This window comes from Paralichthys olivaceus, chromosome 16, assembly GCF_024713975.1.
Source record: "Paralichthys olivaceus isolate ysfri-2021 chromosome 16, ASM2471397v2, whole genome shotgun sequence".
NCBI classification, from domain to species: domain Eukaryota; kingdom Metazoa; phylum Chordata; class Actinopteri; order Pleuronectiformes; family Paralichthyidae; genus Paralichthys; species Paralichthys olivaceus.
This window is the reverse complement of record NC_091108.1, coordinates 21927491-21952129: the sequence shown is the minus strand read 5'-3', so window position 1 is coordinate 21952129 and position 24639 is coordinate 21927491. Positions and strand designations below refer to the sequence as shown.

Below are 24639 nucleotides of genomic sequence, written 5' to 3'. Positions count from 1 at the left end.
AGGGGACGTGGTTTCTATTCTCTTGAGTTTTATGAGGCAGGAGGAGAACGTTGGATTCCTTTCCATCCACAGAAACTCAGCCTCTGACTGCTCCTGCTCTTCTGCACCTCTACTTCCACAGCTGCTCCGCCATGGCAAAGGACAGGAAAGGCCCCAAAGGTGCCCTGAAACTGAAAGGTGCGTAGCTGCCTCCCTGCTTCATGCTGCCCGGCGCTGCAGCTCTCACTGTCCGGCCTTTCAAAGTTAATCGTTTGTCAAGCTGTTGTTTCATTCAGGGCCCTGCTCTGGGCTAGCTAGCTTAGTATAGCTTTAGAAAATGGTGTCGAAATGCGGGCTGCTGTTTGCGAGTGTGTTCGTTAGCTTGTGTCTCAGCTGCTCGGTGGAGCACTTCTATATATTTGTTATGCTTTAGCACAGCCTGGGACATTTTGCTAACACGTCAACACTGTAGGTCTCCGACGGCCTTTCACGCACACTTTCGTCTGCTCTGTGCTGATCCAGGTGCGTATTATCATGCACGTAGCTTTATATCTCGCTGGTTGTAGCGATGCTCGATGGTGGTTGTATTGTTGCTCCAGCGCTCAGGGAGCCACCAGCTGGAGTCCGGCCTGTGGACCATGGCGGCTCCAGCTCCTGGGATTACGGTGGAATACTGGTTGGCACGCCAGAGATAGGGTGTAGTCTTCTCCCGTGCGGGTGTAAATCTTTACCCGGAGTCCTGTGTGCAGGTCCGGCTGCAGGGATCAGCAAGCAGGCCTGTCCCTCCAGCGTTGTGCATGTGGGCACCCCGCCCCCCAGTTCAACCACTCAGTCACCCAAATGTTCACGTGTCAGTACGAGAGGCCGTGGGTGGGGTTTAGACGTGGACCCCGGGGTCTCCGTCGATACCGGGACTACACGCATGCACAGGAGCCCCCCGACTCTATTGTCGTGTCATGACGTGGCAAACATCCAACACGCGACGCTTCTCAGCTTTAGCTCCCAAAAGGTCACTCTGCATAAATCAATCGAAATCTGCTGGTGATGGCATGAAGCACTATGTGCATTAACATTGTATTAAAAAGTTATCCAACTTTGTACAGTTACTGAATAACTTTCACCCCACGCTAAAGTATAGCTCGATGAGTCCTGGCCCACGTGTGTGTGTGTGGGGAGAAAGTAGAGGAGGCGTGTAACTTTAGAGAACACCTTGTCCTCAACGCTCTGCACAGGACATCCACGTCTCTCAGGCGCAGCAGTGGCTGGGATATTACTCCACAACACAACAAGACTCTATAGAGCTGCAGTCACCACAGGAGGCTGTAAAAGAGTTGATGAATAAACTGTCTTTCTGCACAACCCCCGGGTTGCAACATGCGGTTTCTACCTTATTCTAGTGGCCGTGGCTTTATCTGTGAGGAGTCTATAGGGGACCAAAGGGCAGTTAATGGGTTAGAAAGGTGTAGGGAACAAAATGTTCAGTTTTTTTTCGGGTCTTATGACCCCGCCCACCACAGCCCCTATGCATGTATGTATGGTTCTACAGTCCACACTGGTGATTACAATGAAACGCAGTACAATGGATCTGGGAAGGAAGGCTTGGATGAATGATTAGTTTCTAGCTGAAGATAACAGTTATTAAATGTGTTTGACATCCTTGAAATGATATTCTTTTAATGATTCAGTCTCTTTTGCTAAATGTACAATCTATAATCAACTCACAAAATTCTACCTACTTCACACGGGAAAAAAACTTAGTCGAGCACATTTCCACCTCATTATTAGACCAAACATATTGAAATATTTCACTTTTGCTATGTTCACACTAAAAACCTCAAGCATTAAACACCATGTTTGCACGTTAACACACTGTTTTTTAGGTGGTGTTACATTTTGGTTGCTGAGTTCTGATATACAAACGTAACCATCTGCTTTAACAAATGCCTCACTGGTGACTTCTTTGACACTGTGTTTATTTGTTTAGCAGTAGCCCTCGTTTAGTAAACAGAAAATAAATTGGACCAAGCAGTCTCTACTAGGGGGGTGACCAAATTGCTAGAACTGTTTTCACAAGTCAGTGATTAGTTTAGCAAAGTTTGTTTGTGAGCGCAGGAGATCATAACTGAATGCAGCTTTGAAAGATGTGTGTGTGTAAGGAAAGGAAATGTCAGCTTCTGACTTGTTGCCTTTTGCACTGTTGAAAGGCAGACTGGGATACTCTGGGTGGTTACCCTGTATTTATTTGAGTTACATCACAGAATCAAACACTCAGAGTGGCTTATCAAATATTGATTTTGGCACCGACAGTAAAGGGCTACCCAGTGAGTTGTATACCAGGTGTTTCACAGGCATGCGGTCTAAAATACCAACAGATGTACTGATCATGGGGATGGAATAAATTATAGCTTCAACAGCAGTCAATTAGTTCATGTGAAGTGGGTTTGTTAAGTGCATTTATGATGGTTACTTTGTTTAATTCCCTCAAAAGTATGAGATTGTTTTGAAAAAAAAATCCAAGATTTTGCTTGCACCCAGTTCACTTGCTACACACAAGTTGAGATGTGTAAATAAAGCAGATACACACTCCTGCAGAAGGTAGATGTTCTTCCCGTAGATTGTGATACAACGCAGTGTTTTAACTTCATGCCCTGTTCCTCCATGAATATCAATCCACCATGTTGTTAGAAAGATCAATTGTATGTGTGAGTAGGAGCAGATTTTTTAATTTTTTTAAAACATTGTCCATGTGTTCTTTCTACCATTCTACATCATGTGTCATTTTATCTACCCCCCACAGGGCTGCCAGTCGCTGCAGTATGCAGAGATAGAATGGTAACAGCCATGCCTGTTTTAGTGGAACTGATGTGTGATGCTGCATTGTGCCCTTTTGTATTTGCATTGTGTTCATCAGCAAACTAAATCCTTTAGATGGAATCGTCGCCATATAACCTTGCATGAAACCACAATGCTCAAATTTTTTACCTGGTGTCGAAATAATTCAGGCAGAACTTGGTAGCTCTGCTGTAGAGAGAATGGATTTTCAGAGCATGCATATGTATACTGCTGTGCTGTATCTGAGCAATTTGTTTGCAGTGAGCCTGTGATTATAATCGTATTAGCTTGATGCTAGCTCAACAAACAGCTTGAGCTGATACACATGTTTTTTCACTGCAAAAGCAGGCATGGGATTTGTTTCCTGCTTTTTTGTTTTATGTTGATAACAATCGCCATCCCTGGAATGTACACACATCCTGGTGCCACCAAACTGAGTCGGAAAGGTCCCTTGCCAGTGAAGTGCTACACTTCAGGAGTGTGAACTTTTGTCAGCCTCATAATGAAGAGCAGTATCTAACGTGTGTCCGACCACAATCTTCTCAAGTAATTCTACCTGCATGTGAGTGTAGACGCATGACAAAAGCCCTCGGGAGGAGTAGGTTTGAAGGCGGTGCACTGCAGGCCTTACATAAGACTTGAGAGGAGCTGTGTGTGCAGTGTCACAGAGAAGACACTGAGGAGAGAGGGCTTCATAGGTTTGGAAAATAAACGGTGTGGTCTGCATATACCTCCTATGTAAATCAACTGCTGTGGTCCTCTGAAAATGGAGTATACAAAAGAACAAACTGGTATGTTATTCGTTGGTCTTTAAGTTTCTGCACAGATGTTTTTTTGTGTGTGCATGTAGCTAGTTTTAACTCTTTGTGTTAGTTTGTGAGACAAATGTACCTTAGACTGCCAGATTTAAGATTTTCAGGATTACTCAGAAATCTAATGGTACCGGTCCACTTTGAGTGAATCTAGTTTTATGTGTTTAACTGTTTTGACTATAGCACAGTTTTTAAGTGTTGGTTGAAGAACAAGAGCAGAGCTCATCAATGATCATATCCACAGTCCTGTTTATTCATGTTAACAAACCTGAATGTCTTGCTGAGTCAGATGTCGCAATACAGGCTGTAGCTGTAGTATCGGCCCTGTGGCTTAGGTTAAGGCTAGAAAACCTCTTTGTTTGCATTTACCAGTCTTGTGTGACAAGACATCATCATGACACTGTGACTGTAAATTTAGGACCTCAGTTTCATGATGCTCTCCAGTGTGATTGTTTTAGGACTGCAAAAGACAGATAGTCATTGGAGTTTTTCTATCATGTTTGTGAAAAACCTGACAAAATGTTGAAAGCTGTTTCAAACGGATGCAAATTAAACAAGGATTTAGTTTGAATGTGACTGATGTAATCGTATTAAGATTTGTAACCACTTACTTTTTACTTTAAGCCGAGGTTTAAGAAAGTCTGAGTTGGTCTGTTAAAGGAAGGAATCAGCTTTCGATGGATTAATCTCAGTGCTTCTGTCTGACCGTCCAACATTCTCAACAACCGCTCATTTGATCAACATCAAACATTGCACTTGTTACTAAAAATGGGAAGAAGTGCAGTGTTAGTGGTGGTTTTGAGATATGTACAAAAAAGAACAGAACTTTGAAATGGCAGTTGGTCACAAAGACTGCTGCACATGGGATACGTTTGCCCTCTGCTGTTTGTCAGAACCCCCATAAAGTTTTCTCACCTGAAATGGAAATCAAGTGTTAAGAATGGCAAATAGGAACTGAAGATTAAACCATATAGTTGTTAGCTTGGTTGGTGGCTCAGTGTTGTAGAGAGAATTAAATATATTACTCCAGATCAGTGGAAAGAGTAGTTGTTTAAGCTGCCAGTTCCCAGCGAGCTTGTAAGTGACGTTGATGCCTGTTTTCTTCTCTCTGTCAGTGCCAGCTGGTCCAACATACTATAAATAGCTGTGACCCCCCCCCAAGAGCTATATTGGCTCATAGACAAAAGGCACAGAGAGCAAGGATGACAGTTGAGTAAGAGAAGGAAACGTGGTCATTAGAGGTAGAGGGACGGGACAGTGAGACCGAGAGGAGACAAGGCCGGGAGACAGAGCAGCTCTTTACTCTGAGCTGGGACTGCATCCTGTCTCTGTGGTCAGTTAACCTGTTGTTTGATTAGTTGGTGTACCCGGCTGCCTGCGGCAGGGATGGGTGATCCAGTGACCCTGGTGGAGTCTGCCGCCACTCCTGTTATCACAGCGATCCCCACGGCCATTGCTGGGGAAATACAAGGTGAGGAAGGTGTGTGTTCAAGGACTACTGACCGGAGAGCTGACAAGGACAAATCGCCTGGGAGGTCATGTATGAGAATTGTTGGGTTATGTGTTAAGGGACTGGATGCTAAATCAGATTAAACTTTTTTTAAACAACACATATTAAACAGCACAAATTAATTTTTGCGACTCCAAAGTATTTTGATGGAATATCTTAAGTGTTTTAACTTGGATTTAAGTACCTATAACTTTTTCTTCTAAAAGGTCCTAGTAGGTGTTTGACTTAGTCATGGTTACATTTAGATCCCAGACAGGGTTAATGCAATCTGTAATCTTCCCCAGGCTAAATAATTTATGCTATTCTCGACACTTCTGCTGAACAGTCTGAGAAACCTAGAAATAAAACTGATATTAATGTCCTTTGCCATCTCTGGGTCAGATAACGTGGATTCCTCAGAAGTTTAGAGAATTTAAGAGACTTAAGTATATGTTCGTTTAATGGTGAACAGAACATAGTCTTTGTCCAAAAAAATGACACAAACTCGTATAGCTCACATAGTGTTGAGTTGATAGAAAATCCTTGTGTTTAGAATTAACTCTATATCTATCAGTGCAAACTGTTGAAATGTATATCATCTATGTAAGTACTTTGAACTATGCTCTTTGAATTAGTAGCTGAGATTTGACCTACAACACCTGTTCATTCTCCCTGCTACTATTTTCTCCCATCATGCATTGTTGGATGTTGTCGGCACCCCCGGAATAGCTCCTGGGATGTGGTTTATTTTTCCGTTTCCATCGCCTGTGCTCTTTTCCCCAGAGCCGGTTCTGAGGAAACAACAGATGACACCTGGTTCCTTTCAGAACGTTTCAAGAATAAAATCTAACATTTCTGCTCACCATACTCTCTTATGACTCCTTCCTTAGAGTCATGTTTGGAAGGTGTGGCTGGGTCTAAAATGAAGGTTAAAGGGAACGAGGTGATAGTGTGGCAGTGATCAGGGATTTGAGCAGATAAAACTCACCCGCCACAGATGTATTCAGATGATTCTGTCACTTACTGGGAAACAATACCAATCCAATAAGCTACATCTACTGTAAATGACAAGGTATTTCTTTTCTTCATACTGGCTGACCTCACTCCACATTCTGCTATTTCAACTAGCGTGGTTAAGCTAAAAGACAACTGCTTGATAAAGACTGTAGATGGAACTGGAACTTTAGAATGTGAGAGAGTGAAGATCCTGTAGATAAACAGCTGTGTGGCATTCAAAATGTGTGCACGTTGGATGATTGATATCGGTGTATTCCATACTAAGCTTGGATGACAGTCTATGCAAATACATAGAGTGGTAATAAAATATGTCCGCTTCTCGATGTGACTTAATGAATTGATATTAGTGTAAAACTATCCAAGTGTCAAATCCACAAATGAATCCGACACCATACACTTTTATGTTACAGATGGGAAAAATCAAGCAGGCAGTAAGAATGGGAAGAAAGCCGACTCAGGATCCAGCAGCAGCTTCTTCACCTGGTTCATCGTCCTGGCCCTGCTCGGTGTCTGGACTTCTGTAGCCGTGGTCTACTTTGACCTGGTTGACTATCAGGGAGTCCTTGGTGAGTTCACTGTGCAACACACATCTGCTTTGGCTTGAAAAGCAGATTATTTTGCACTTCCATTCTACAGTGTTTTTCATCTCATGCACCTTGCTGGAAATGTGTGGTAGCAACTAGTGTGGATTTTGTCATCATCATTTCAACGTTCTCCCACATCACCCTTCCTCAGCTACTACTGTCATCTGTCCCTAAAGTATACCACACAATAAGAACCAGTCTAACCATGATTTTTACCATTGTCAGAGCACTTTAGTCAGACCTTTAGCATTCATTACTAACCTGATGTGAGTCTGCTTCAATCCTCTGCCTTTCTGATTATTCCACTTTGCTTGAAACCAAATACCCTTGAAAAGGGAGTGAAATCTATTTCTAGGAACTGCTGCAGATAAGTCAGTCAAATCTTATAAAAGTAAAAATCGCCAGCGTTGTGCTGTTCAGAATCCGGGTTCTATCATACTTTTATAGAGTTGAGCATATAAAAGTTATTACTAGTCTATATCATCTTTGTCATGCAAGTTTGAAAAATATATTCATATTTATCACAAGTACCATGCATTGTTTAACATACACCTACCTCAGTCAGTGCTGTCTCATTGGTCTGTGGCATGTGGACCCATAAACTACTCATTAACTGATCTGCTTCACTGAAATGTCCTGTTAGTTGCATGTCTGTGTCCTGTTTGATCAACCTCTATTGTCTGCCACTAATCTGCATCCCTAAATATTAATGTTGAATGTTCCTGTCTGTACTGCATCTTATTCTATGAATTACAAATCTGTTCAGTAATCTTGCTGTTCTTCCAATATATATGTTTTGTGTTTTGCATGCAGATAAGGCTAAAGGCTTACAAATTAACCTGTCTGAGGCCTTGCAAGGTAAAAATCACAAGCCAAGATTGTTGTCATATGTCTTTATAGTTGTGCTGCGTAGATATTTTCCTCACTCCCTTTACTCTTCTCAGAGTAATAGTCGAATAGAGTTCAGGCACTAAATTCTCCATCTGTCAGTGGCCAGAGACCACCATCATCATCCCTGTTTAGTTGCTAAGATGCTTATTTGTGAAAAATCGACTCCAATAATTTTAAGACCTACCCCCTGTAGCTGCGTTAGTTTTGATCTCAGGCTTGTTTTTGCCCTTCTTCCCCTGATCCATCCCATTACTGAAAAACATTTCCAGATTTTTACAAAACCAGCATGGTCATGTTACTGTGATGAATTGCCCCTTATTTATTGCCAGCCCCTTCTATTTCAATTTCAACCATCTGCTCTTACTGTCCCCCATGTTCTCCCACATTTGAAGAAATTCACCATGCTGTTAGTCATCCATCATAGAACCCCTCCTTCCAATTGTGATGGATGATAAGAACCCAGTCTCTCATGAGCTCAGTGTTTCCCTTCAAGGATTAGTCCAAATTTCCGTCTCATTGGCTTCAATGACAGCAAATTTAAGCAGAGCAGGTATTGGGTTTTGTCTGGAAGGAATTGAACAGAAGCGATTATCAGGGGGAACATAATTTTTTTAATTTAAGTAAGAACAGACTCTAGGCTGCGAAGTCCATCTTTTTGTGTGTCTGTGTTGAATGATGCATGCAAATGTACAGCTTTCAATAATGTGTTGTCATGATTCCTGTGAGGATAAACGGTAAGACCACTGTGTTTGTCAATGCTGTAGGTAAACTGGTGGCATACGATACAGATGGCGATGGTGATTTTGACGTCGAAGACGCTAAAGTTCTTTTAGGCAAGTTAATTTATCTCTAATCTACAACCAATTATACTATCAGTGTCCTGCAGAAAGAAAAACAAATTTAATATATTTTCGTCTCCATTGACAAAACGTTTACAATTTTTTTACTGCATTCTTAGACTCTCTCAGATGTGATACAGTCGGAAAAGATTAATTCTGAGTGTGACATTTTCTGCAGACCACTGATAATGTGTAATTTATGTCTGATGAAATCATGAAATGGCATTTGGGTTTCTTTTGCATGACTGACAATCATAAAGTTGCCATAGAGACAATATAATCAATGATCACCGCAAAAAAAGCGTAACTCCTCCATAACACTTTGGACTGAAGTAACCTCGTGGAGGTTTGGTGAGTTTTCTTAACAGTTTTGTAATTCTAATAAAAATGTGCATCTCTTCGAATTTGTCCACTATAAAACAGATTTTTATTAGTCTCACATCCCATAAACTCTTGAGCCAAAGTACAGTAGGTGCTCTGTGTTTGTAAGTACAGTAACTAACCCATGAGGTTTGTGAAACAACCTACTGTCAAAAACTCAAACTAATTAATGGGGCAGCTTAAAAGTAGTTGAATGGACAAGCCTTTTTTACCAGATCATGTTGTTGTGGTACAGTTTTTAGACAACTGAGATCTGGATAAAAAACGTTCCAGCCCCCTGTTTTCTTCTTCTTCATGTGAAGTCTGCTGCATGTTGCATGGTTTTATACAGAACCAGCTTCTGCTCCTTTTTTTCTTTTTATCATGTTAATGTAACTCTACGAATACATTGACCTGTGTACAATAGTTTTGACATGTAGGACTACAGCTGTAATCAAATGGCCAAATTCACAGGCTCGAGATATGTGTGTCCCACCTCAGAGAACCTGAACATTTGTCAAATATAATATAATATTTGGAATTCATTAAAGCAGTGAATCCTTCTCTGGGTTTGAAATCTGACAGGCATTAGAGTTAAAAGTTAAGTTTGTATCAACAAGAAGCTCCTGCTTCTTTTCTGAATCTATTGAAGAACATTGTGTGTGAATCAACAGGAGAACATGCCTTTAGTGGTGTTAAAGATATTCAACAGTTAGCAACCTTTAGGATATGAATAATCATATATGTCATTACACTGAGGAAACTCTGCGTAACTGTTTCTGCCCTGAAGTCCTCCTACTCGATGGTATCTCACTCTTTTGTATGCTCAGTTAGTTTGATCGGACTCCAGACGGCCCCATCTGTCAAAGGAAGTGGTTCTGTTTTTCCACGTCTCTGTGACCTCCCTCACTTAAGATTCATTTAACACAAATTATCTTAAGCAACAACCTGATGGTTAAGCTTTGGCACTGCAGTGCATGATCCAATGCGTATGCTGTACATCTTATCCTTATCTTATCCCTTGTGTCCAGTTTCTCACTCACATTGAGTATCTCTAAGCCTGTCTCTGTGTAGCTCGATATCTTTGCTCTTTGTTTAGAAAAGCAGTACAAAGTAGAAAGTAATATGTCCATTTTCACTACAGTGCAAATAGTTTGACTCTTACCAGAGCATTCTATAGCTGTTAATGACCTCTGGGTAAAATCCGGAGAATTTGCTACGGAGTTTACCCAGATTTTGCCTTTCACACATGCACAACGCAGCATGAGTTTCTCTGCACAACAGAAAAAAATGTTTCAGGTGAGAGGTGGAACAGCGGGGTGTAGCAACCAGGAATTGACGTAATTAACTCTGCTGCATAGATCACGTCATCATGTTTACATTTTATAAGCGTCATCAACCCCCCACTCGCTCGCAGTGAATTAAGCGGGGGATCCCCTGGTGTGTTCACACATCGACTTCTTCTGGAATTCTATCAACCTTATACTAGGAGGCCAGGCCTATAAAGTACGGAGAACTGCAGATCGCTCACATTTGCGATCACGCATGCACCTCCTTCGGAGAAAATACGGAGGAACTGCAGCGTCCATTGTATGTCTGAAAGCTGCTTTTTACAGCTGATCTAGTTAAGCTACTCTTGTGTCTCCCGGTAAACCGCTGCATTCTCCACCTCCCACCATGATGAGAGAGCATCCTCCATTCATCCACATTATTGTAGTTACAATATTAACTACAGCAACTCCTAACATTACGTACATTTGAAACTATCCTCTCACTACCTACATGTTTGTTTGACCTTTCTTTATTTTCAGTTACTCCCTCTGTTAATTGATCTCTCTAAATCTACCTCTTGATGTTTTCTAGGTCTTAATCACATTTTAAGATTAAATATCAGAGGGACAGCTATATATCCTTTCAAAGTAGCTGTTGTAGTCTACTAATATCTATATGATAAAAAAGTGCAGAGTGTATTGTTTGAATTATATATTTTAATTCCCATAATAAATGTCAATTGACATTGGCAACCTGAATAATGTCCACGTGAGGTATAGTCTGCAAGTCTAATGATTCTTGTGCTGTTTTCAGCTCCTCTTATGCAAACTCAAAGTGTGACATTAACATTTGATGAAAACACATCTTCAGTATCTCCTCTTTAGTCTGTGTAACTCCTGTTCTGTGGTTCTAGGCTGTCTACACATGATGAGCAGGTTGAACTGAATTCTCTGATCCAGTGCAGAGAGTTCAGGTCAATGCTGATTTGCTGTGACATGGTGCAGAGTCATCACTGTCTCCTTTTTGATTTTGTTGATCAGGAGTAGACAGATACAATAGAGCGTAAGTAGATCCCTTGCTGCCTAACCTACGCTTAAACTTCTCTTACCTTCTCCTCTTGTTTCTTTCCCTCCCTCTCTTTTCTCCTCTGCTCTTAATACTGTTTCATTTTGCATTCTTTTTCTCCATGTTTTTCCACTTCTCTTTCCTCTGACCTTTTTTTTTTTTTAGTTTATTCCTCACACTGTCCGTGTCCCTCCATATTTTTATTTTTTTCCCCCCCACACCGTGCTCCCGAACTTCTCCTCCATCCATCCATGCCCCCCACCCGCTCTTGTTTGCGTAGGATTGACCAGTGAGGGCGATGGTCAGGGTGAATCCGAGGTTCTGGATTGGTTAGAAGAAGTGGAAGAGGGCGGCTCTGATTGGTTAAACAGTTTCTTCACTTTCCTGTACGGTCTGATAAATCCCCTGGAGCCCGCAGATGAGGAGGAACTTAGTGCATCAGGAGAAGCTCTGGAAGCGCATGAGGAGGATGAGGATGACGAGGATGAGAGCGGGATCGGAAGAAGAGGAGCGAAAGATGATGGGAGACAGGGACAGAAGATCGTCATAGTCGGCCTCCACAATCAATAGCGGCAGGCCTACTGCAGCAGCACAGTTATCCCCCAATGCAGTTGTTTTCAAATGGCCTTTGCATCCCACAGGCCAAGCTACAAGTTTGGAGAAAAAGGGGTTTCTTAACTTACCGTTGCAGATTTTGCAACTTAACCCAGCCTGTAGCTTTGGGTATGGATATCTCCAGTCTGGCCATTGCTGTAGGCCCTACCTATCCCAGGTCTCACCCGCTGTAATTCCCAAGTATTGTCAGACTTGAAAAACTTGCTTAATTGTTTCAGCAGAATTTAGTGAAAGTAAAATCCTGTTGAAGGCATTTTTATAGATGTTGGTCACTCTGCTGTGATGTTGACATGATACTCAGGAACACTTTTATAAGTCATCACTTAAACCTTTTTAAGATTCTATAAATACATTATTTTCTGTACAAACATGTTGGCAGGTGACACGCACTTTGACAGTTGCTCAAGTGCCTCTTTGAAGACATTTAATCTTTTCCTACTGCTGCATGCCATAAAAACTGATCCTTAGAACAATTACTCTGGACTTCTGGACTGTGAGCATGAATTTCTACTTTTCTTTTTCTTTTCTTTTTTACTTTAAACTTTCAAGTTAAAGGCTTTTGGTCTTGGACCCTATTTTTATATATAGGAAAATGGTAATAAATGCAGGTGTAAATGCAAATCCAAAAGAATAATCCTACCTGAAAGACAAATCTGGAGATGAACTTGTTTGCATTGTGATTGGATCTCAGCCACATCATCTGAACATCTGTCAGTGAAGTCACCCTCCTCAGAATAATATCTGGCCACCGTCTTTCTGCTACCTATCCTCCACGTCAAAAAGCTAAAGGCAACTTCCTCTGCAAAGATGGACACCCATACAGCAGCATGGCTCTATTAAAACTACTGCTATCTGCAATAGTAATTGCAAATTTCAAACCTAGCATTAATGTTTGCTAGTTAGTGTTCCCCACTATTTTGCCCGTCTGCTATCTGGACCATCTAGACCTGACCAAGAAATGGCTTGGCACAGTGCCCCTGTAAAATGGCCTTTTTTTTGTAGGTAGACAATTCTTTTTGACTAGGTTTACTGTTTTCCAGTCTCTATGCTTGGTTTGTTTGTTGCTATCATCTTCATAAAAGCCATCAACCTTCTCTTCTAACTGTCTGCAAGACACAGAAAGTGTGGATGTATGAATACATACATAACATGTGTTTGCTTGTTTCCTGGAGTGTACAGTTCCTTGGACAAGTGATAAAATTTGTCTCAGTTATGCAGCTGGGTACACATATTGTGCTTTGTGTTTACATGAAGTTAGTTTCTGCCTCAATCCTTCAGGTACAACACAGAAGGTGTATGTACAGCATGTCGTCACAGGCGCTATGTTTTCTTTAGGTTTAGCTGCACCATGTTAGATAAGTCTGCCCACTCAAATTACAAAATAAAATCAGTTGTAGGAGTGAAAATTAAGCCCCGTCAGTGACATATGAAAGTTCTCAGCTATTACACCTAAATTTCAGCTTTAGGTTTATGGGTGTGCACAGATTGTGGTCATTCCAGTTTGTTTGTGTGTCAGGTGAGAGGAGTGTGCTGCAGTAGAAGGGTGTGATTAATTGGTGGGTTGAGACAGGAAAATGCTGAGGGGTGTGTTTGATCCATGATGCTTTAATCTATTTATTGCTGCCTCATGATTGGAATCAGCAGCAGATGTATTCCTCTGTGCATATGAAAGAGGGTGTGTGTTTGTGTCAACTGAATGACTATTGCACAGATGATGCCTAATTTGAAACAGGCCAGTCCTGCTCTGTGTGGAATAACTTCTGCCTCAGCTTGTAAATAGAATTAATCTACATGATGTTGCAGCACAAAGATTTATTACTGTGTGATTTTCTAAATTCAGTAAGTACCTCCATTGGGGTCATGTGCAGTCAATTTAAGAATGGCTCTGCCATCAGTCAGACTGAATATTTTCATTTTATCAGTTTGTGTGACTGATACTGGCTTGGTTACAGCTGTCCTTTTATGTGCAGCATCTTTGTATGTGTTTCTCAGTGTAGCAGTAACTGGACTTTAATCAAACTATGCTCAAACTTTTCTGGGATTCTCCCTTTTTTGCTGACATAATTCATTTCAATTTTATTTGTATAGCGCCAAATCATAATGTAGATTATCTCAAGGTCAAGACCATACATTTTTTTTAATATAGAGAAACCCAACAGTTCCCACAATGAGCAGCACTTTGGCGACTGGAGAGAAAAGAAGAAGTTGATGCATTAAAAACACTTTGGCCTTGCCTTGACCTTGGCTAATATACATATTACTTTGGTCACAAAAACACTTACAATCTGTGAAACCTTCATAAACAACCCTATTTTGAGAATATTGCCATTGTTGACTGTGAAAAAGATCTACCTGGCTCAATTAGATTCTTCCGAGCAGTATTTCATCTCTTGTTGATGCCTAGTAAAGTAACTGTTTTACAGCAACAGTGTGTATCTCATACAAAACTTCAGTTGTAGTTGAGTAACACCGATTGATCCATGGTGTGTAACATTAATGCTGGTATGGGATTTAAAGTATTCCAGTGACGTAACTGATGTCTTGTTCTTGTGTAACGTCAGATGAAAAACCAGGTGACACAGACAGAAGAGGAGCTAAGAAAGGTATTGTCAGGCAGCCACATGCATGAAGCTGTGCTGTGCTACAGTGTGGGCTAGTGGACCAAGTGTCAGCTACTCACAATCCATTATCTCGTTTGAGTGGGTGTTAATTATACTAACACTGTCTCCAGATCCATTTTATTAAATGGAACTTTGGTTATTTGTTGTTTGCAAAGATTTGAAGATTTTTGGCCTCATTCTTTGCCTGCACTTGACATATAAAGCTCCAGTTTAAGAAATTGTTTAAACTGGTGTAAACCAGTATGGAACATAATTTATACCTGTTTCATAAAGTGTAACATCCTGGTGATGTGTACAAAGTCAACACTGTCTGGAGAATAATAAAAACAGTGTGTCATGGACCTGGTCTTGCCGTGGTCCAAATTGATTCAGAGACATGCACATGCACTTCTGGTGTGTGTAGATGTCGAGTAACATTTAAGCATGGTCTTCATCCAATAACAAATCATTTGAGTGGTGAAACCCCAAACACTTTCATTGATCATTCATCCCAGAGACCCCTCCAATAAAGGATGTGGGCTGGAAGCTGCGAGATGCTCTAAAGCAGCAGCTGGCCATCATCCACGAACGTGTGGAGGCCAAGAAGCTCGCCAAGCTGGCCCTGGCTGAAGTCAGACAGCTCCTGGCCAAGGAGGAGGAGGAGGAGAAGCTGGATGTGGGGAGGAAGGAAATGAAAGCCAGGGTGAAGGAAAGAGTCTCTGCCAGACTGAAGGAGGAAGAGGAGAAGATGGAGAAAAAACAGATGGAGAATGCTCTGGAGAAACTACGACAGGAAAAAGCGAAACAACTGGATGAGATAAAGACAGAGGAGAGCAAGGAAGAGGGAGAGAAGTCAAAGAAAGGAGAGGAGGAAAAGGAAGAGGGGGGAGGAAGGAAAGCACAGGAGGAGAGGGGTAGAGGGAGAGAATCTGGCAAAGAAAAAAGGAAGAAAAGCAAAGACAGTGGAGGCAAGAAGTGATGACAGAGGTGCCAGTGTTATTCAATCATTATTAGTTCAAAATAAAATCTTCTCAGATTTATATACCTGTTCTACTTCAATTCAATATAAATCTAAACTAAACCTTAGTCATTTTTACAACGGTTTTTGTACATCGACTCATATTCAGAAACTAACATTTGCAAAGTTTGGTCTCTTTTCATCCCAAAAAGGTGAAGGACAATTTAAGCATTAATGCTTCAAAATCATTGTTTTGGTATACGTACCAATATTTGGTGGTATTATTTCAATGATACCTCCCTCTGTTTGGTTGATGTTTAGATCAGGGGTTGTCAGCTGGCCCACATATATCACCACTATGACCATCATGGTGCAACCATTGGATATTACTGAGTTTAATACGATTTTAGAATATTGAAAGAAAAACAAATTTGCAGTCAAGAAATATAATGCAACAAAAGTAAACATGTTAGTAAAGCACATTGTTAATTGGACTCCCTAACAACAAAACCTTAGCATGCTCTCTTTCCAGCTCGGTTAATTTAATATATTATGTGTCATAATTGCCTTTGGCCATGCTCTGGATTGTGCTAGCCACCTTAGCTCTCTGTGCTACCAGAAAAATGAAGAGTCTCAAGGGACCTGCAAAAACCAGGGTCCCAGGGCTGCTTTCAAACATGTGCTGCGATGCTAGGACTCAAACTACATGGGTCCAAAATGGTATTGATATCAAGTATGAGACACTCAAGTGTGGTTGGATTTGTATAGATTGAAATCAATAGTGTGTTTTACTTGATTTAGGGAGATTTGTGTTCCACTATCTTCAAGTTTTTGTCTTTTGTCAATAAAGTGTCTGGATCCATGACTTTCTCATGTTTTTTTGTTCTTAATTCATAAATTATGAGTGTGTTAAGAGGTACAGAAATGGAGATCACACTTAACTTTTTTGTTTTCAGACTGACATCCAGTTTAGACCTGCTCTTCCTGTCCTGTCCTTGGATAAAACAGATTACTTTTCAGGAGTTAAATGACAGTTCACAAAAGGTTCTGAGCTGAAATGTTACACAAATGTCTGTCAACCACCTATGACAAACCATAATATGTTAATGAGATTCAACATCAGTCTGCAAAAGAAAACCAATGCCTCACTTACACATGTTCTGTAAAAAGTGATGTTTTATGTGAATGATGTTCTGTGATATTAGACAAACCTGTCCCCACAAGATCAAAGTCATTTTAAAACACACACACACACACCATTGTGCAACATCACCACCTAAACTAAAACCGCAGTCACTAAATATCACACAGTGGACCCACACATACAGTATGTAAATGACATATTCTGTCTCTTATACTTCCTTGCCAACATGTGCATCATCTCATGTAGGACTGAAAGAGAAAGCTGTTGTCATCACCTCCCGTAGCGAACAAGCTGCTGCCCCAGTGGAGACTCCTGAAGCCGAACCCACACCAGAGGGTAACAATCACACACATTCCTTATACACATTCTTTCCCTCCAGTGGCATCACAGGAACATGATGATGGTAGATAATGAGGGAAGCGGGAGCACAGGTGTAGTCAGGTGACAGAGCTTCATCAGCTGATGAAATACGGCTGTAACCAGCCAGACACCAGCAGCTCGCACCGAGCCATCATTCAGAGGTTCTTTTGTGCTGACAACTGTCGATGGCAGGAATAGAGCCTGTAAAGTGATACGCTTGCTCTGTATTTAAAAAAAATAATTTAGTTTTCATACCTACCTTGTCTTCAAGTGGTGAATACAATCATTTCTGCTGCACTCATCAGTTGTGAAAGAATTTCATGTGACATGTCGATGCTCTTTTTCGATACCAAACTTGTGTTTGCGAAGGCAGTAGAGGCTATTTTTCAAAAGAAAATCAAAATCAAATAAATAAATAACACTTTTTGGCTTATAATGCTACAGGTGAGTGAATGTGATCACTCTGTAGGATCACCGTATAGGTTTGTACACCATAAAACACTGCATATGTTTTCCCTCAACGTCGTCTTCTGTCCCCTCAGCTGTTGTTGAGCCCGACCCTGTACTTGTGGAGGAGATGGTGGAAGCTGCTGTAGCAGAGGACACTTCTGCTCCACCTCCAGGTAACTGAGTGAATGCCTTCATCATGGAAAATTCATAGATGGAAACAAAAATGTTAAGGCGCACAAGATACAGTACAAAGGTATAGGTGTGTTGGAGTACAATCTGTACAACTTTCTGCTTCCAGAGCCTGAACCAGAGCCTGAGGCAGAACCTGAGGAAGAACCTGAACCTGAGCCTGAACCTGAACCAGAGCCTGTGGAGACTGCTGAGGTTTGTACAGGTCAAGCTTCGGATGCAAACACTATCGAATGTTTTCAGTGGAACATATTCCTGCCGAAGGTTGATTTTCTTTTAGTCATTGGGATCATTGCCTCCATACCACCACACAAATATAAATGTAAGGCTGTCTGCTTCATCTGTTTGTTTGTTTTTTCCCAGGTGATTGAGGAGGATCCAGAGGTGCTGGAGGAGGAGCCTCCTGTTGTAGAGGAGGAGGCCCCTGCAGAGGAGGCCACAGAGGAGGTATATGGCCTTTGTTATTGTTGCATCATAATTGCATACTATTTTCATTCAAAGATTTCTATGTTGATAGACTGGAATGTCTTCATGTTGGTCACTCTTCACACAAACTGATAATCACATGAATTTATTTGCAGTGGTTAGTTCCTATACACTTTTAAACCTGCAGGTTTTTCTCTTTACTGTTACAGTTCTCTGATCATTTACATGCTACTTACAACACAGCTTCTTTAAAAACTGGGGGGGGGGCGAGCACGCCATTCTGTGAACTGCTGACATGTTTATTCACTTTGCAATGAACAAAATGTGTTATGTCATTAATAATGGATTAAAAAAATTAAATTGGAACAGTGCAGTCTGTATCAGAATCACAAAGAACAAATGGTTCACAGATAAAAACTGTTCACAACGTCAACAGCAAAAGTACCTTTCCTGTGATCAGATACTGTAACTTATTGTGTGTGTGTGTGTGTATGTGTGTGTGCCGTTGGTTGCTGCTGTGGCTAACACCTCACTCGTGTCAGGGCCACAGAACACTGCAGCATACGTGACCCTTAGAAAAGATGAGGTGTGGGATTTAATCAAATATATCTGTTTAAACTGCAAGTAAATATCTTAATAACCTTTGGCTGATGATATTGCTTAATTCAGGCTGCTCCAGCTGAGGAGGAGCCAGTAGCTGAAGAGGTTGAAGAGGAGCTGACGGCAGAAGAGCCTGCAGAGGAGGAAGCAGCTGAGGAGCCAGTGGAGGAAATGGCTGCTGACGAGGCTGTGGAAGAGGAGGCTGCCGACGAAGCTGTGGAGGAGGAGGCTGCCGACGAGGCTGTGGAGGAAGAGGCTCCTGAAGAGGCTGTAGAGGAACCTGAAGCAGAGGCTGCAGTGGAGGAAAACATGGAAGAGGTGGAAGCTGAGTATGTGGCCGAGGCTGTAGAGGAAGAAAGCGCCCCTATTGAAGAAGCTGTCGATGAGCCAGCTGAAGAAGAGGAGGCTACTACCACAGAGGAAGCTGCTGAGGAGGAAGCTCCTTTAGAAGAAACGGTTGAGGAGGTATTGGAAGAAGATGAAGCAGCTGAAGAACCTGCTGAGGAAGCTGTTGAAGAGGTAGCAGAAGAAGAAGAGGCAGCACTGTCAGAGGAGCCTGTGGAGGAAGAAGAAGCACCTTCAGAGGAGCCTGTTGAAGAAGAAGAAGCACCTTCAGAGGAGCCTGTTGAGGAAGAAGAAGCACCTTCAGAGGAGCCAGAAGAGGAAGTGGCACCTTCAGAGGAGCCAGAAGAGGAAGTGGCACCTTCAGAGGAGCCTGTGGAGGAGGCCGCTCCCTCAGAAGAGGCTGTGGAGGAGGCGGCTCCTTCAGACGAGCCTGCTGTAGAGGTGGAGGCTGCTCCCTTAGAAGAAGCTGTTGAGGAGCCTGTAGAAGAGGAGGCAGCTCCAGAAGAAGCAGTGGAGGAGGTTGCAGAGGAGGCAGCAGCCCCAGAGGATACTCCAGAAGAAGTGGAGGAGCAAACAGTCCCAGGTAAGAAGGAAAATGAGGTCCATTTTGACTGTGATCAACACTCACAGGAATAGTTGAACATTTTGGGAAATACTGCGTGTGTATATGTGTGTATATTCCCTCTCTGGAGTATAAGTTGAAAACGAGAGGGAAACACCACAGAATTTTTCACTGCATACGTGTAAAAGTGTCCATACGCATTTTCAATGTGGACACCAGTGACTGTATGCAACATGATGACTCGTGGTGCTGCAGTATACACCCCCTCCATGTTAGCAGATGAGACAAACAAAGTAAAATTACAAATATATTAAATTACACATATTTTTCCCAAGTATCTGAGGTTCTTACAAACATATTTTTCATTTCCAGTACTATCAGAAGCATAAAGTAGCTTTATTAGCAAGACACTGATTACTGAACCATCAGGAGGAATAAAGTTCGGACTAATTTCAAGAGACAATGAAAATAAGTTCCCACTGTAGGTCCAGTAGCTTTATTATGAGACATGTACTTAATTTTCTTCCACTCTTGAGACGACAAACTGAAGTGTGCTCTTATTTTATATGACATCTGCTAAGCTGTTAGCAACCGGAGCTGATAATCCAACTATGATTTTTGGTGTATTTGTTTTTACAGAGACAGAAGAAGAAGTAGCCCAAGAGGAAGAGGAGACAGCAGCAGAAGGTAGGCACACACACTCACTCACTCACTCAAAGACATAGCAAGTTGGGGAGAGGTGTGTGATACATTTGTTGGAGACAAATGCTTTATGAGAAAACAACATAATATATCATTATAATATACAATATATATTTGTCTTTGCAGAAGATGAGTTTGTTGAGACAGAGGAACAGATTCTGGATGAGCCTACAGGTAAATATTGTCTTCCACTAGCATCATGCTCTCTAGGAATATTTATTCATCCATTCACATGGTCTAAGACATTTTACATGAATAGTTTAGAGTGAATAAACACTGGCAGAATTGAGTGAAAATAACCCTGTACTACAGCTGGTAGTGTTTTGTCTGCTGGGTCATTACTCCTTATGAGCCACCATGAAATCTTTTACTTTATGCTTGTTAAGTTTGTGACAGCAGAACCAATAAGGGACTGAATCTTAGCTGCTCTGAAGCACAGAATGTGTGATCAGAGCAGGACAGAATAGATGTGACCTTTAATCAGCCAAGCTCCACCGGAGCTTTGTATTTAAATTTGTATTAACGTAGCAAGATCTCTCCTTCTCTTCTCTTACCTTGGCTTAGCAGTGGAACCTTGTGAGGCTTTTAGTATTGCATAAGGAATGGCACGAGGCCAGAGCAGTTGTTTATAGTCTCTGCTGTCAGTGCGGAGGAAGAATCCACCTTCTCCTGCTACAGTTATAAAAGGAAGCACTGTTAACTATGTGTGTACAAACTCTACACAGCACTATAAAAACAGAAAAGCTGTGATCTACCATTATTTATTAACTAGTACCACATCTATCTCAGTTTCAAACTTATACAAGCTATGAAATAGGAAATATTTACTGGAACAATATAATTACCTTCCAACACAAAGTAATCATAAAACGTGTTAAGGTTAACGTCATCCTGTTTGTGCTTCCATAGAAACGTAGAGGCTGCTGCGGTCGTGGTGGTGACGGAGCAGGGACCCACTGACGTTGCATCAGCACCACCTGAGTGCGCTCAGAACAGTGGTGCATTTTTCCACCTCCGGGGAACGAATGAGTCGTGACAACACCCCACCCCTCAACCCTCCCATCCATCTTTCCCCCTCTGTTTTCACACCTAACTTTAAATTTTCCTTTTAGTGTGAGCTGATGGCTGAAAACTGTTTACTAATATGTTTTTACCAATCTTGTTTTTTTTCTTTCTTGGTTTTGTTCACTATTTTTTTTTCTTCCTCCAGTTGAGCACCCATTTCCATTTTTGTTCAGGGTGGTTAAGCATGTGTGTTTGTGTGTGTGCGCGTGTGTGTGTGCGTGCGCGTGTGTGTGCGTGCGCGTGTGTGTATTTGTGGCCAAACGTCAGGCCATGTGACATCTTTGTGCTCTACTTGCAGCAGGTCTACCAGAGTCTTGAGCTGTAACAAGTATCTTGAACTGTATTTTGAAATTTCTCTGACAACGGTATTTTCTATCTAAATACGATTTCCAAGCAAAATGTTTCCAGATTAGGACCAATCTTTTTTCTGTTTTACTTTTTCTAAATCAGGAAATTTGCTTATCCCCCTCTGTTGCCATGGAAATTCTGAATTTAACAAATCAGCTCCACTCTTTAGTTTTTTTGGCCTCTGTTGTAGATTCTATGCAAAGCTGTCGTACAGTCTGTCACCTGCCTCCCCTCTTCAGCCTCACCCCTCCTCACCCATCCAGTTTATTTACCACTCAGTATGTGTCGACTCCAGGATGAGCCATACGCTAGCATGTGAACTTGGAGAGAGTGTGTGTATGTTTTTCTCATGAGTGTGTTGACAAATCAATCGATCTTTTCTTTGAGAATCAAGTGTCATGATGTTGTTTTGAACTTTTTTTCTCTCTTTCAGTTTGTTTCCTAATATGTACCAGTGTGTGTGTATGTGTGGTCTGTTAAGTCTGTTTGTTTGTTTTTTTTTTTCCATATTTCAGACATGAATACTAAAAGCATCTAACCAGGCGATCAAATAAGTTTCATCTGAAGTTGCAACATTAAACTTCAGCTCTTTGAGTTTGAACTGTGATGTAACATAGGTCACTGTTGATGGTGCAAAACTGTCACGTTGGTGTCAAGATTCTTTTTAAGAACACACTAGCAACATGGATAGTTAGACTGAACCGGCTAACCCTGTATGAGACAGAATCCATTTCTGTAATAGTAGCTTCAGTAACATATTGATTATTTCTGGCTCATAGAGGGTTAAGTAGATCAGGAGCCATGTTCCTGTGGAAGTGCAGTCATTACAAACCAACTGATGCCAGTAAAATGACCCATCTTTGTTTTTCCCTTCAGCGGTGAAACGTCACTGGTTCGTTGGTTTAAGGGAAACTTATTTACTGTTCCCTTTTCTGTGAAACGTCAGAATTTGTCTGTATGAGCTTTTTTAAAACATTGATGCAGGCCCAAAAGATCAGAGCACAAAACATCATTTTATGAATTATTCCATCAAATCACAGAACAAAAAAGCCAAATGAGATCTTTCTCTTGTTTATATTTTGGAGTAAGACGACCAGATTGATTGGCCATTGTTCTTTTTTTGCCTCTGTTCATCACCGTGCTCTGGATATGATGACTTAGTGTGAGGTGGTGTCGGGACGGTGGCTGCAGCAACTTGTGCAGCAAACTGACAGTGAACTCTTTGTAGAGCTGAAACTGTAGGAATTATTGCAACACAACTTTACAGTGGGAGGAGAGGAACATTAGAAAAACATTCCTCACTTTTTTAAGAATTCTCTCTTTTGCTGTGACAGTCCCTCGTTGTATGTGTGTGTGTGTGTAGTCCTCACATACTGTAACTAGCAGGCTGTTTTTAGGGATGTAGCACACCCCAGTGGTGAGCAGTAGCTGTTTCTGTAGGATGTCTTGTCCTGTCTCTGTAACACTCGCTGGTCTTTTCTACTTCCTACCACTTTGTAAGTCAATGTGAACTGTCAAATCTTTTTAACATTGAAGGTTGCAATCTTTACCAAAAGAACTTCTAGATTTTTAAAAGGAACATTTTTAAAAAGAACATGGAGAAATAGAGAACCTAATTTTCTGAAAATGCTTTAAAAGCTTTTTTTTACAAAGCCATAAGCTGTTTGTCAGGCAGGTGTAAGGGGCAGTACTACTTCAACACTAAAATATTCTTGTTTACAAGAAGGAGCAATAAAAGTGGAACAGCAGAGAGGCCACACTGCAGCACTCCGGTGAAAGTTGGTCATTCCTAATCTTTGGTCAGAAGTCGTGTACATGCTGCAACTGGCTGCGGTACTTTGTTTCCAACATACAACGTCTGGGTTTATTGAGCTCAGGGGAATTGTGGGGAAATATTAGTTTGGTTTATAAAACTGCTCCATCTCTTTCAAAGTGTTGTCCATTGATCATGACCTTCAGTGTGTAGATCTGATACTGTTCTGTAGACGATGACCATGGTGATTAAATTATTATGTACTGACAATGATGGGCTGTTAATGGAGATTTGAAGTATTACGGTTTTCTGTAAATGATCTGCTATGCGAGCTGAAATAAAAGGTTTGGGACAACACAACTGTGACTCCAGTCTTTTCACTTGTATAGTATTCTGTAGACAGGAAGTCGATGATTTTATACTGAAAGGTCAGTTCACGATGTTCATGACGTAATTTTAGTTCAGACAGAGAAACTGCAACCAAAGCTAGCAGGGGATGGAGAGAGGGGAACAGTGAAGATACTTTATTATTCAAGTTATGGTTTTCACTGCTGTCTAGTCACAAATGAAAGGAATTACAATTCTACATACCAATGACTTCTGGTTTAATACTCGCCGTCCCTGTGGACACACATCCTATAGCCTTCACTCATGTTTACAGTAAATATTGATATGTGATAGACCCCTGCAGAAATAACTCCTCACTGACCCTCAGTGGACGCTGCAAAAAACGTATCCAGATATTCCAATTGGTAAATGCCTAAAAACAACCAAGACGTTATTTTCATTTGAGTAGACATATACTGTAGATTAGCACTAATAAGTATGAGCAAACAAATATGTGAACATTTTCCCTCATATAAACAAAAGACTATCACCGGCTAAACAGGTTGTGAGTAGGGTGGCAAATTATAACTATTCATCTAAATGTATATAGAATTGTCACTTTTTTCTAATTGAAATAGATACAATTGAAATTTCAGTGTAAATGGTTTTGTGCCATGTATCACATGGTAGAGAATACATGATCAGCATTACCTGTGTAAAGAAATGATTGTGGAAGAACTGAGCTAAAGGAAGCACAGACTCATTACTCAATTCAATTAAGTTTTAATTGTGTAGCTCCAAATCTCAACCCATCACCTCACAGCACAGCAACATATTTATGTGAAATTATAGAGAAACCCAATAGTTCCTACAATGAGCAAAAGCTTTGTCGACAGAGGTATAATGCCAACCATGTTAGTTTAGCATTTTATCACACAATCATAAACTTTTACGTTTTGTGTTATTGGTGACTAAGTATTTGGACAACTTTTATCTGATGGAGGCACTGAAAAGTCCAGGGATCAGTGAAGATACAATTTATATGTAAGAGTGTG

General features: G+C 41.2%; 1 protein-coding gene across 7 annotated transcripts; it reads left to right on the top strand.

The window, feature by feature from the left end:
* Positions 1–5: 5 nt before the first annotated feature.
* asph (aspartate beta-hydroxylase) lies at positions 6–23617 on the top strand. Of its 7 annotated transcripts, none has more exons than XM_020107631.2 (12): positions 17–177; positions 6540–6695; positions 7527–7571; positions 8369–8437; positions 16704–16793; positions 17360–17440; positions 17566–17651; positions 17820–17903; positions 18552–19410; positions 20029–20076; positions 20218–20265; positions 21001–23617. In XM_020107631.2, exons 1-12 carry the CDS (start codon positions 132–134, stop codon positions 21006–21008), a joined length of 1620 nt encoding a protein of 539 aa, XP_019963190.2. In that variant the 5' UTR covers positions 17–131; the 3' UTR covers positions 21009–23617. The 7 variants fall into 7 exon arrangements, with proteins under 7 accessions (XP_019963229.2, XP_019963190.2, XP_019963216.2 ...); XM_020107649.2 differs by lacking the exon at positions 17–177 and adding an exon at positions 3448–3602; XM_020107622.2 differs by lacking the exon at positions 17–177 and adding an exon at positions 4836–5094.
* The last annotated feature ends 1022 nt before the right edge of the window (positions 23618–24639 follow it).

Excerpts from the sequence above, each read along its gene's own strand:
- asph (XM_020107622.2), top strand. The coding sequence starts at position 5,010 with ATGGGTGATCCAGTGACCCTGGTGGAGTCTGCCGCCACTCCTGTTATC. Across the intron at positions 5,095-6,539 it reads CATTGCTGGGGAAATACAAG|ATGGGAAAAATCAAGCAGGC; the intron begins GTGAGGAAGGTG and ends TTTATGTTACAG. Across the intron at positions 17,652-17,819 it reads AGCCTGTGGAGACTGCTGAG|GTGATTGAGGAGGATCCAGA; the intron begins GTTTGTACAGGT and ends GTTTTTTCCCAG.